The following is a 14,620-nucleotide window of genomic DNA, read 5'->3' as shown; positions in this document are numbered from 1 at the left end:
TTCAATGAGTCCAACATAATAAAACTAGGTATAGCGTGCAGCAAAAGTAGCCAATGTAATATTCATTGGGACCATAGATTTCCATCTCATACATACAAAGCATGGATGAAGTCATATATTTGCCAAATCAAACACAGAAAAAGCCTTAGGTATCCACACCAGATGCTGGCCTAGGGTTTGTTTGTGCACAAGTAAATGTCATGACACGAAGGTTTGTTTTCAAAGACAGTAGCTTTCATTACTGGGATTTGTCTATTCTAGAAGATCAAAATTACCCAGCACCTAATCCCTCCTCAATGATATTTCCTCTTCTTAGGCTGAATCATCTGTAAACTTTTTCACTGGATTTTGTTTGAAATGCCTCAAATAGATGCCCTTAAAAAGGGCAAATTCCTGAGTGTAAGTTGTAAAAAAGCAAGGAAAAATAACATTTATTTTTAAGGTTATGTGGTTTGGGGAGGGGGGAGCACATGTGATTGAATGAAAAAGTTCAAGTGATATCTAATCCTGTGCTTATGAAAAATTAATATGCCATCAGAGGAATCACAAGTATAGCTAAGATTAATGAAAGGCGCTTAAAAAATTACAAGCACACAAACTGATTTGATTAAAAAATAATCTCGCTGGTCGTCCTGCAATATTCTTCAACTTATCCACATCTATTCTGTCAGATGGTTATGATTAAAAATAGGTCAATGGGAGGCTACTGATAGAAATCACATGCAAAATGCACATGCAATGAATAGTAGTGGGAATGTTCAGACAGTTTAAAATGAATAAAAGCTTTTAATAAGCTTTGGGGGGGGGGCAGTGAAGGAAGAGCAGATTGCAGGGAATGGAGGTGGGGGAAGGAAAGGTGAAAGATTCTAGTGTCTTACCAGAGTCTTTATTAGAGTTTTTGCCTTCATTATTGTCTCTTTCACTTGTGTCTTTCTCATCATCCTCAGCCCCGGCTGTAGGTTTAATAGCTACTTCTGTCTCCTCACTTTGTTCTTCTGTTAAGAAAGACAGACCAGTCAGTTGGATGGAAAACCCTAGAAAAACACACATGAAAATAAACTATGTGACCATTTAAGAACTTTGTTATTTATGAATCATTTGCAGACATTCATTCTCAAAAAAGAGCATGAATTTATTAAAAGTCACTATTAGAACCTGCTGGCTATACCAATGCAGGTTTTGTTTTGTTATTTTTTAATCTCAAGCAACTTCTTTTATATCCACTGAGAAAATGTGCCTGTACTAAATTAATGGAAATCTTTTCAAAGCAATACAGTTTAAGACAGAAAAGATTGAAAAATGGATGTAAGGCAATTTTGTAATTTCAATAGTAGAACCTTCTAAGCTACATGAACCCACTGCTGCATGGACTTGGATAAATGGCAGAATGAACCAAATTCTCAGAAAAATTTCTTAGTTCAATAATGTGATAATGATGGGTTAAATGTAAGACAGGTGTTACTCCTGCCTTTCAGCCCTTAGACCCCAGAGGAATTCTTTGGAACGTGTCAGAGTAAGATCTCAAAACTTCAGTTACCCTGGGATTTTATTTTATTTTTTCTATAGGGGGAGCTATATGGGGCATAGGACAGAAGGTATACTTCTATGGCAACCACATCACCCCACACCTCATTCACGGGTTTCACACTAGCTAGATTACATGGAAATCCTCATAGTAACTCAACCCTATTTAATTATTCTGTAAATCTTAGCTATGCCGCTGCTGGTGGATTAATCTGTTTATGCAGTTAGCCTCTATGCTGGGTCTGTGTAGCACTAATCCGTGAAAGGCCCACTGTTCTCTTTCATCCTGCGATCATTTGTCTCTCACTGTGCTGATGTCACATTTTAATGAATTTTTAGCAATCTGAGTAATGCCAGATAACCAGACTCACAACTCCCCACAGCATGGCATGCTGTTTTCATTGCAGCACAAAAAATAAAAATCATATTTCCCTGTTCAGGTAGGAATTACATACATTAGGAGAAGAAGGTAAAATGGGATTAGAAGCACCAGGCTACTCAATTTCATAAAATCTTTAATGACCATATAAATTAACCCTGGAAAGGCAAAAGGTCATCGACACCCATTTGCATACACTCTTCTATTTGCTTTTGATAAGCAGAGCTTTTATGCAGAGAACATGATACAATTAACCCTTCAAGAACCGTACAAAACGCAGCTCCGGACATTTTAAGTGTCAGGCATTAACTGAAAATTACACACTGCATAAAATTTTCATTGCAAATGCTATAGTGATTGAAAGGGGAAATCATGGCCCTCTCCACACCCCATGTTTTTTTAATAACGTTCTGACAGCAGAATGAAATATCCACTGTCATATGTAGCAGCTGAGCACCAAAAAAAAAAAAAAAAAAAAAAAAAAAGAAAAAATTGCTATTTAGTGCCTCACTTGCCAGCCATGCTCTACAACTATGAAAGCAGAAAACAACAGAGGGGGGCCAGTTCTGGGCTCAATGGGGGAAACTCCAAAAAAAACTAAGGGGAAAAACAAGGACGCTTAATACATTTGAAACCGGAGTTTGTTTCGACTGTTAAGTCCTCAAAGGCACCATACAAATCTCTTGATTCCATATTTGCACTTTGCCACTGCACAAAAGCAGAGGGGAGATCCTTGGGGAGGGGTGGGTCATCGGAGGGTTTGGGGGCAGCTTCCCTTTCAATACATGTGGAAATTGTACTTGAAGAAGAAAGAATCAACCCTCCTCCTGGCTGTAGCCTGCTTTCACCTGTCGGTGATAATCACTGATCAAACCCAGGCTCCCTCCTCCCAGCAGGGGGCCAGGCTGGGTGGGGACAGCGGCCTGGCTCAGTTTGGGAGGCTGGGAGGCTGAGAGCATGACTAGATTAGGCTGTGTCCCCGCCAAGTCCACGCACGTGACGGGACATCCAGAGTCAGGCCCGCGACCTATGGACGGCCCGAGGCAGAAGGGATGCGAGAGTTCTTGGAGGAGATTTACTGGACCTCTCCCCCAGGGCTGGAAAATGAGGCATCAGAGTGCTACTGCATGTCCTTATCTGGAGGGGACAGAAAATTGTAAGGGCTATCGCAACTCATGTTCATAAAACATTGTGCATCACGAGAAGAAAACGAAGATTGTCAAGGTACGAAAAGAAAAACAACAGAATCATCTGCGTCTCATCAGACAGTTTTTGCAGGATCCCCTTCTTCATTTTTCTGGTACGTGTCTTAAGTGTGAGAGAAATTCCCAGACAAGTTCTTCTATACATCACTGTGGTGTCTGACCTCAGCCTGACCCTGGCAACAGTTTGAGAAATCTGAATGTGAACAAAGACTCTGTGTCAGCAGCAGGGAGAGATTGTGGGATAGACTCTCCCCATCAACTTAATCGCAAACAGCAGTTCGGAGGCCATAACTTTGCACAGCTCCTCCAAGCCACAGCTCATAACCTCCAGAGGTGGATTTGCTGGCACTCCCTCTGTTTCTGTGACTCCCCACACTTTTCTTGTTCTTCCTTTGAAGTAGGAAGTCAATTAGCTCTAATGCTCCAGCAATTCAGACCTGTTTTGTGGTTTTGAAGGCGAAAGCTGTTTATTACAGGTAGGCTCTTTGGAGCCATAGAACTTGGCGAATTTTTAATCACGTAAAAAAGAATCAAAGGGTAACTTATGTACACCATAAAGTTTCCTACAAGTCAGAAGTAAAAAGTCACTTTCATTCTTAAAGAGAGTTTTTGAAATAAATTTGACATTCATTTTATAAATAGGCTTTAGAGTCAAGAGTATTCACATGGAGAAACCACTTTTTCTAGAAAATCTTATAGGTTGGATTTGGGGTTAAGGGCAAGAGTTGGCTACATTCTATTGAATAATTTTCAAGTACCACATTTCATCAACTGTAAAATGCCATAAAATGTAAGATGCTTATGAAAAAAGGAAGAAAATTTTATGAAAGAAGGAAAACAGGGTATGACATTAAATGTATTAAAGGGATGTCTTAGAACTGAGGGAAATTACGTAAAATTCCAAAATAAGGATACTATATTACATAAAACTCCCAAATAAAGATGCTAAAGCAGTTTCACTTTCATCAATAAATTTCTTCAACATGTTACATGTTAATAACAACAATTATTAACATGTTAATAATGAAAGTATTATAACATTTCATAATATTGTTGTATTCACACTGGATATATTTCAATTATTCTTTTGCTTCATGGAAAATAAAAAATATAGTATTCATATGTTAAACTTTATGATATGAATGTAGTTATGCTTAAATGCACATTAAGGTACAGTAGAACTTCCCAATTTTCAGATAAATGATAAAACGTTTTTATTTTAAAACGTTTCAAAATAATACGAAGAAGACAAAATAATACTATAGTCATATATACTATAAAAGTACAGTACAGTTAACTTCCCCTAGCATTTTTATCATACTAAAATGATGATTTTATAAGTTACACATAAACTATATTTAAAAGAAAAGTTTTTGAATGAGAAGCTTATTTTTCTTTGAATAATAAAAAATGATTGGAAAATCACTATCAATTTATTCTACAAAATTATATAATTTCAAAGCAAATCGGCTTCAGTGACATTCCTCTGATCTGAACACCAGTTTTGCTTGGTTCCCATTGCTTTATTATACTTGGGTTTGGAAACCCTCTGAGTCTTCTAAGGAAAACACCGCATGCTTTTTAAGCCCGTGTAAAGAGGAAGCAGAGGTTAGTGACTCAAACATCTGTAGCTTTTTTTTATGGAGCATCTATTCTAGATACTTGGCTGACAAGAATTCCTTCCTGGGCCCCTTCATTGTCTCCCTGTCCAGTCCCCACTCCCTCCAAATTTATCCTTTATATGATCTACTAAATTAAATTTGACTTCTCTACTTAAAATCTTTCAGTGACTGCCATCACATAAAGAAAAATCTCCATCTTCTGTACAGGGCAAGAATAGCCGGTCCTTGTCTACCAGTCCGGTCTCATCTTTCTTCACTTCCTACCTAGCACTTAACTCTCAAGTACAGTGTTCTCAAATTTTATGGCACCAGAATCACCTGGAAGAGTTGTTAAATCACAGATTGCTGGGTCCCATCCTCAGTGTTTCTAATTCAGTAAGTCTGGGATGGGGCCTAAGAATCTGCATTCTTCCAAGTTCCCAGATTGGGCTGATGCTGATTTTAAGGGGCCCACACTTTGGGAACCTCTGCTCTACACATTACCTCTTTTAATTCATTTTTCACATTTGTTGCAATCTGAAAATAACATTTATTTGTATAGTAATATTGTCTAAAAATGAGAGAACTCATTTGCCTTACTCATAACCTATGCCCAACAATTCCTGGCAATTTTGAGTTAAACTGGTGATTCCTAGTTTTCCTGCTTGGGGTAACTAGGTCTGTGGTATGATGTCATCAATTAAAAGAGGAGAAGAAATGGTTTTTGCAGAAAAGAGAAGTTCAATTTGGAATTTGTTATATTTGACTTCCCTGTAGAACACCCCTATGAAAATACCCAGAAGGCATGGGAATATCTAAATATAAAGCTTCTCAGAGAGCTTGAAGTGAAGATGTAAATTTTGGTGTCTTTTTTTTTTTACAAAACAATAAAGAAATGTATTGAGAGGGAGCGATCTCCTTTTAGTCTAATATTTTTGTCATGGTCTTGATTTTTGCCCTATTACTTTCAATCTAGTCATTAATGCAATTTTTTGATTGGCTTGAAGTGAGGAAGAATTGAGTTTATGCTACTTTAGCTTAAATATGTTCTTCAGTTTTCTAGGGAAAAATAATATATAAAATAAAAAATAATTACTTATACATAAAAAAGTATTCATGAGACACACATAGGTGAAGGTAAACTTAACTTTGAAGATTTTTTTTAAGAGGGAAGTCCTGAGTTTATGTTGGAGGAATGGTTTCATTTGCAATTTTTTAAAAGTATTTCAATACCCTATTATGAATGTGAAGGACTTTTATAATCATTTTTTTTTGTTCTGTATAGCACATTATTATTCCAACTGTATAAATCTGGAAACTGGAATCATGTTTATACAGCAGAAATAAATGAGGTGTGTTGTAGCAACATGGGTGAAATTTCCCTTAAATTATCTGAATATAATGCTGCTAAGAAGGCATAGCCTCCATCTTTTACCACACACATAAGCATGCAAAGCACAGGAACTAGTGATTCTATTGACAGGGCGGTAAAAATCCAATCAACTCATTAATTGCCAAAAGTAACTCCACCATCCAGGTTGTCTGACTTGGGGAAAAATAATACCCAGCTTATTGACTTATTCATTGTGTAAAACTGACCATTTAGGTAAAACTTCATTGTGTGTAAATGTAGATGTGAGAAATTATCCAGCAGAAGTTACCTGTTCTTGAAGAAATTGCTTTACATATGCATCCAAATATTGGCTACATTTGATTTAATTTATTTGTTATATACTGGGTTGGCCAAAAGGTTCGTTCGGGTTTTGGTCCGCTCTTACAGAAAACCCGAACGAACTTTTTGGCCAAGCCAATATTTGATTTAATATATATAATATTGATATATTCTATATAGAATTTCAATTATTTGTATAAGGGATCTGATCAGTTCTAATTAGAACAGTTCCAGAGATAGTTCATTACATAAATTATGAGAGTAACAAATGTAGCTCATTCAAGACAGACAAGAATAAGACCAATTACCTGAGGTTGCTCTCAATGGCTGCTCTGTAAGATCATCCTCACAGGTCCTGGCTCCCAAAGAGGCAGTTTCTGCAGAGGACATCAGAGTGAAAGGTAATCAGCATGCCATGTTCAGCTCTGCAGTGTCAGCCAGTATCACAAGAACCCAAAATTTGGCTTTCAAAGAGATAAGCATCAGGCAGAACTCAGGTGAATCTCTGGCACACCTTACATCCTAGTGGCTGGAAAAATGAGCCCAGGGAGTGGCAAGATTAGATCTAATTCTCAACAATCAGCAGCACACAGCGAATATAATAACACAGATAAAATATGGAAACAAGAAAGGCTCATTCTGATTTTTCCCACTTGTTTATTTGGCCAAGCCTACACGTTATAATGACAATGGCACATTACATAAACTATGAGCATACTTTTACTTCTCTGTCAAGGTACCAAAAAAAAGAAGAAGAAAAAAAAAAAAAAAAACAACTCAATATATGGCAGCTGATGTGAGAGACCAAAGCAAAAAACAAGCACTTGAAGAAACCTGAAGAATATGTCCAAGTTATCAATAAATCAACATCTTTATTCTGATCTTTTAGGTGAGCTCCAGAGCAGAAGTGCCGGCAATGTCCTGGATTGCTAAACTTATCCCCAGGCAGAAATCATAGGTTTCACCTAGCTCCATTCTTCTTTTGTGTTCCCTGTTGTAGGGAAATCTATAAAAAACAACTAGACTTCAGAAATCACTTTCCACACCATATTCTTTACTGACTCAACACATGACGTTGATTCCATTTTACAAAGTCTTTTGTCATATCTGCTTCTCTATTCTTCTGTCATCATCTCTTTCCTGACAATTTCAATAGCCTCCACAACAATCTCTGGAATTCCATGTCTTTCCAATCTAATGTCTCATAATATCTCAAGAGCTATCATTCAAGAAAGTAAAATTGCTTGAGTAAACATCATGGCCCTAGCACTGGATTTTCGGTATATTACTTGACCTCTTTAAGCCCTGATTCCCTCATTTGTAATATACAGATATAACTACATAAATAATCAACAACCATAAGAGAAAATAATCCAAACAAAGGGAAAATGTGATATGGTCTTTAAAGTGAGAAAAGACCATGTCTCGTTGAGAGAATAAAAAAGCTGTCACACAATCCTTACACTGTTAAATAGACACAAGTTTATCTAATATTTCTAGGCAATAGCATCTGTGGTTGATTCTGAGGGATTTAATTAAACACATAATTAACCTTTAAAATAGAAGTGCACACCAAAGCACTATTATTGCCTTCACTAATTGTTTTTTCTGCTACATACAAAACCTTTGGCCTTTGATGGTAAACTATTTAAAAACAATACAATCATAATAAATACCCAGTGCCCTTTCCCAAACAACAGCAACAAAAAACAATTATCTTGTAACTATATCTTAAATTAGTTTTGAAAAAAAGAATTTGTCATCAGTCTTTGCTTATAAATTCAGGAATAACTTCCAAATAGATCACAACATTCGTGTTCAATCAATATGTCTCTCAAGAAGGCCACTTCTTCCTCCTGGCAGTCTCTCATATCTTTATGCTTTGATCAATGTTGTTCCTTTTATTTTTTGAATGTCTTTTTTTCTTCTCCTGTTAAACTCTCATTCTTCCCTCAATACCTAAAGCAAGTGTCACCTCCTCTGTGCTTTCATGAACAATTAGCTTATACATATGTCTCAGTACTTTTTATGCATTGTGATAACTTTTATATGATTCATGTCTATTTCCCCAAGAAACTGTGAGTTCCTTGAGAGCTTTCATTTTAAGAGATTCTCAACTTAGGACAAAGTGAGGCATATCAAAATCACCTAGGATACCTTTATTCAAAATACTAAACAACACCCTATATCCTGAAACAGATGAATCTCAAGATGAGAATTTTATAAAAACTTCCCAGAGCCTCAGAACTCTAAATTCAAAGCTTCCTCAATTATACCAAAAACAGAGAAGTCCTCTTACATATATATGTATGTATATATATGTATGTATATATATAGATAGATAGATAGATAGATATAGATATAGATATAGATATAGATATATAAATGTGTGCATGTAAAACCATTTCTTCCCCTCTTTTCTAGCAAAAAACAATTCCATTTTATCAAATAATTCTTACCATCCCCCCCCCCCCACACACACACTTCAATGTATTAAATAGTCCTGTTCAAATAGATATCAGTAGTAGCTAAGTGAATTTGACCAAATGACTGCTACTCTTTAAAGATTCATGAAAAAAAAAAAGAACACAATGACAACTTATTAAGTTTGTATCTCTGCCAGATACTGTGGTAAACTATTTGTGTAAAAACAGTCATGTAACCCTCTCAATAAAATCATGAGGTAATGCTTAATCTTTATTTTACAAATCAGGAGCCTGGGGGCTCAAAGATGTTAAGGTCACTTGCCCGAGGTCCCCAAGTTTGAAACTGACAGAGCCTGAAATGAAACCCAGGTCAGTATGGTAAAAAGTCTGTGAAATTTTGGATGTGTCCAGTTTTAATACCACAGTATTTAGAAGCTTATAAAGGTCTTCCTACCTTTGTGAAGGCCAGAAAACTAAGTGTGTGTGTGTGGAGAGGGTCGGGAAGGAAGAGGGTAGAAAGCAACTTTTCACTAGTCCTGTGAAATTTCTGATATTTCATAAAAGATTTACATTCTTTGAACATAAAATGTAACCAAATAATAGTTTGGTGCCACATTGAAATTCTTACATTTAATAGTGATTTAAGGAAATGTGCAAAATGTCAAAACCAAAACTGTTATTTAATCACACAAATTAGATCATGTGGCACTTGGAGACTACTCCGAAGACAGTGACTTGTGCAAATAATTTTGTAAAGGAATGTAGTGCAGGATGCCACAGAATTCTTTCTAGATCGTCAACAATAGTGCCTCCTTTATACAAGTGATATAAATATTTTAATAAAGGAGATTTTAAGTTATCAGATGAACTGATTATACTTTTCTGCCTGTGTAAAATGACATTAAAAGCTTACTAACGATACATAGCATCTTTCAATATTTCACTTTTTTTTTTTTTTGAGGTACGCTGGTCTCTCACTGCCGTGGCCTCTCCCGTTGCGGAGCACAGGCTCCGGACGCACAGGCTCAGCGGCCATGGCTCACGGGCCCAGCCGCTCCACGGTATGTGGGATCTTCCCGGACCGGGGCATGAACCCGTGTCCCCTGCATCGGCAGGTGGACTCTCAACCACTGCGCCACCAGGGAAGCCCCAATATTTCATTTTAATAACTTCTCTGTAATAACAAATCTGACTGTTGTTAACACCCTCTGTCTCTTTTGCTGGTGATTTAATTAGATTACTAACTTGTGTTCTCTAGCACCTGACCTTTCTTATGTAATACTATTTAAAAATAAGACCACTGACAATTCATTGAGTATTCTACTCTATTCTGTCAATTTTGTGATGATCACACATTTGAAAATGATACCAAATTACTTTATTTTTATTAACACGAGGTAGGAGTAATTGCTGCATTTTCTGAGGAATAGTATATTGATTACCACAATCACCATCACTACCACCAACATTTTACAGCATTTGCTTCGTGCCAGGTACTGACTGATGCCCTTTGTATGTGTTAGGACACCTCAAGCAAGTGGTGGAGCTATGATTCGAACCCATATAGCTTTATTCAGGAATAGCTCTCTTAACCGCAATGATATACTGAACCATATTTTTTAAATCCTAAAAGTGGCTTTCTTTTTGATTCTGTAATTATTTCTCATTTCCCTTTTTTCTCATTTGACCTGAGTTCTGCTAACCACCTTTTCCCTTACCCCAAACCAAATGGTTACATCTCCAAAGACAATGCTTAAAACCTAAATTTTGGGCTTCCCTGGTGGCGCAGTGGTTGAGAGTCCGCCTGCCGATGCAGGGGACACGGGTTCGTGCCCCGGTCCGGGAAGATCCCACATGCCGCGGAGCAGCTGCGCCCGTAAGCCACGGCCGCTGAGCCTGTGCGTCCGGAGCCTGTGCTCCACAGTGGGAGAGGCCACAGCGATGAGAGGCCCGCGTACCACGAAAAAAACAAAAAAAACCCCAAAAAACCTAATTTTTTAGGGTTCTTACTCCTTTTAATTATGAGAATGAAAGCCCTCACCACTCTCTCTCTTTTCTTGTCCTGCCACACCTACTCATAAGCTTGTTCACCTCACTACTCCTTTTTTCCTTCCCTTGTTTGAATAATATTTATTCTGTAAGTTAACTGATAACTTTCAGGCATTCAATCTTAGTTCAAAAGTCATCAAGTTCTTATCTGGCAAATCTTGATTTTTTTTCCTGCAAATTGGAATAATACTTTAAAAAAACTATATAATCCATACAAATCTAATGATCAGGGAAAGATCTGGAATTTTTAACTTTTTAAAGCAGTCTAGATACACAAACAGAGAATTCTAAGTTTGAGATTGCTGTGATTTGGGAATAAATCTAATTTAATCTGCACTTGATTATTGCAGCAGCCACGTGCTTTTTATATCCTTATCAGCAAATATGGGAAGCATTTGGCACATGTTCAGTGGAAGTTTTAAAATAATGGTTGAATATTTAAGTTGCTAAGTATAGTACTAAGATAGTATTTGCTTACAAAACTTGCATGTCTCAACCCCTCCCATTGATTTGTTAATGCATTAAATAATCAAGTGCATCACTATTTTTAGTAAAATGTTTAGCACATAAAATAAAAAATATACCACCAGAGTAAATATTAAGCTAACTGGTCTAAAATAATAAAGATAAAGAAAAGCATTTTCTGTAGTCCTAGGTCCTAGATAACATTTTGAGTTCCACTTTACTTTCATCCATTAAAAAAAAAAAAATTATATATATATATATATATATATATATATATATATATATATATATATAGGCCCATTCTTATTTTATAATTGGAGAATAAGACTAAATTCTGAAAGAGAATCCACAAATTTCAACAGCTCTTCTAGCTCCTCCCCCCATTTTTGAAGTCCCTCCCCTCTCTTCGTCAGCTCTATGATTCATTGTAAAAGGTACCTTACAGACTGGGAATACAGAGACGATACTTGCAGATCTCTAGTTTCAAAATAATAAGTGAATATTTGTTGGAAACCTGTTAGGTGCTAAGCACGTAACATGTATTTCCTTACTCAATCCTCACAGTAAATCTGTCACAGAAAAGCCATTGCTTTTACGGAAGAGAGGAGATATCAAAGCTCAGACATTTGTCCAAAGGCACAGAGTGGCAGAAGGTAGGAATTCAACTGAGTGAGTCTGATTCTAAAGCTCTGTACTCCCCCCTGGGCAGGGGTGCCTCCAGGCAACCCTCAGGACTCCTGGGCCAGGAAGCCTAAAAACTTTGAGTTTCCTACCTCCCCAAAAAACAGCTCAAACCCCTTCAAAGCAGATTCACCATAACAAGAACAATATTTAGAAGAACACATCAAATTCAACATTTATTTCTACCGTGGTAGTTCACATTTTAATAAAAACCTCTGGACTTGCTTGTGTGTTGCAAAAGAGAAGCCTGTTTCCAGTTGAAACAAGTTTGCAATTAAAAATGGTTTCAAGTGGTCTTCTCCATCCTTTTCCTATGTGGATACAAAGAGTGTGCTTCTAAAAAGCTAAGCAACTCAGCATGTTACCAAATGGTTTTGAGTAACCAAGCAACATCATCATTGTTGATCTGCAGTGCTTTCTCTTAAATTATTTCTTCTAGGCAGTGATAGATTGAAGTGCATTGGATGCTCCAGTGTCAATTACCTGAATGGGGCTGGATTTGTAATTTTTTTTACTTTCTGAAAAAGTAAATTTACCTCCTTTGTCCTGCCCTGTCTGGTTTTACCCAGAAGTTATTTTTATATAGTAAGGCAGTAGTATCTCCTGGGGCCTCCAGGCCAGGAATGTGTGATCACTTCTTTCTGCTTCTTGAATCATCTATGACCTCAGTGTAATGGGGCCTCAAAAAATTTAATAAGTTCCTGATATCAATTAGTTTCAATAAATTACTCATACATCCTCTTAAGGTCTCATATTTTAAAGTGCTGTTACTAAAATATTTTTTCTTAAATTTACTAATGCCTAATACATCTCTCCATATAAGATTCTATTTTATTTGATTGTTTCGAAAGTAAAAGATTGGACTTCTCTTATAATTTAGGGATAATAACACGTTCCCATCTATCAACCAGTTGCCCAGTTATCTAGACTCGAGTCCTTATAGGATTTGTGACAATCTCTCTTTATATTGTCTAAAACGATTTTCATTCCTTAGCATACTATGCTGGCTTGGCTAGGTTTCTCATTAACACAGGAACACGCCTTGTCCATACACGGATCCCTAGCCTACCCAGTAGGAACATGTGGTACACTGGCTACTTATATCAACACTTTGTTTTCTATCTCATAGCTAGTTTTTAAACCTTTACTTTCTACTCCACAGTTGCCAAGTTTTCTGAATAGCCTCATATTAGGTTAAAAGCCTTGCGAAGTTATTTTTTAAAATAGAAAAGAAAATAAATGTTTAGCCAGCAGTGCATCTTTATCACGATTTCCTTTAACTCTATCAAAGACCCCTTACAAGGATATCGTTTACTCTAAGGGAAGTTGCATTCCTTTGTCTCAGTCATTATTTGGTTCTTAGAAATTTCTACAACTTCTTTCACACTTTCACCTCAAAGACTTCTGTAATGATAGGTGCTTCCCTCAAACACTGCATTGTTTTAAAATTACTGCAACAATTCTAGAGTTGAATCATTTTCATAAGTTAAAAAAATGTTTTCTGGAATCTGCAATGATAATCTGCAATGATTTCATCATTCCCAAGATTTTACTTCAATCATATTCAATGAGTTACTTGGACATGCTTCTTTGGAACCATTATCCATGAAACCATCATTCACTCTGGCTGTGGAGAACCAGATAACGTAAACCTGTGTTGAAATAATAGTCATTTTTTAAAAAACTATTTGAGAGTCATTCTCTTCATTTGAAATTTTGAGCAAAGATAAAAGATAAGACATCAGTAACATAAAAATAGTCCACTTCTGCTATAGCTAAGTGGCCCTTAGAAGCCTATGCTGTTCAATTTCATTAGAAGAATATTTACTACTCCTATGTATATGTTTGTGCTAGGGAGAAACAAAAAATGAAAAACAAAAAAACAACCATGCACTTAAGAAACACTCAGGCTTGAATCCCAGCTCCACCACTTTCTAGCTACTTGAAGGAGCAAGTTACTTAGCTTCCCTGAAATTCAGGATCCTATATGTGAAAATGGAAACAAAAATACCCAGATTTCAGGGGATAATAAGAATTAACGTTAATAAATATATAAAGCTTCTAGTACTGAGTAATTAGTAGATGTGTTCACAGATGATTCTTCTCTGGCTTGGTCCACACTGCTGAACAGAAGTTATTCAAAGAAAAGACTATATCAATTTGGTATATTGACATTTTAGATTATAGTTATATGTAATGGACTCTCTGTCCATCAGTTAAGTGTTTTAAGCCTTTAAAAGATCACTATTTTTTTGTGTAGATATTTTAGAAGTAGCAAATGTTAACAAGACTAAACATTGGCTTCCTAAGCAACATAGCTTGCAAGTTCTTCTTTTTTTTTTAATCCCTAAGCAAATTTTACATATGCTGCAATAAGAGTGGTATGTGAACTACATTGTAAAGACTGTTCAGTTCACAGTAGTTTGGCTATTTACAAAAGGTATAATGTGGAAGATGAACTCAAAGGAGTCGTGGTGATGGACAAGTCAGCCCTAGGTTTTCCCTAGCAAGAGAGGGATCCTCCCCTCCCCAATTCCAAACTCCCACCATCAGTATAATATTAAGAGAAAAACTCAATGAGAAGTCAAATCTCAGAATACAGGTCTGCAAATGTGGCA

General features: G+C 36.5%; 1 protein-coding gene across 2 annotated transcripts in view; it reads right to left on the bottom strand.

The window, feature by feature from the left end:
- ZFHX4 (zinc finger homeobox 4) overlaps window positions 1–14,620 on the bottom strand; it is a gene marked incomplete at both ends in the record, with an annotated part of 152,183 nt that overhangs the window by 20,768 nt on the left and 116,795 nt on the right. For both annotated transcript variants that reach the window (XM_079722373.1, XM_079722374.1), the window contains 2 exons: window positions 879–995; window positions 6,690–6,758. In XM_079722373.1, the coding sequence (XP_079578499.1) occupies window positions 879–995; window positions 6,690–6,758 (186 nt within the window). The remainder of the gene's footprint in view (window positions 1–878; window positions 996–6,689; window positions 6,759–14,620) is intronic.

The sequence above is a fragment of the Hyperoodon ampullatus genome, assembly GCF_949752795.1.
Source record: "Hyperoodon ampullatus genome assembly, chromosome: 17".
NCBI classification, from domain to species: domain Eukaryota; kingdom Metazoa; phylum Chordata; class Mammalia; order Artiodactyla; family Ziphiidae; genus Hyperoodon; species Hyperoodon ampullatus.
The sequence above is the reverse complement of the archived record's forward strand: the minus strand, read 5'-3'. Positions and strand labels throughout refer to the sequence as shown.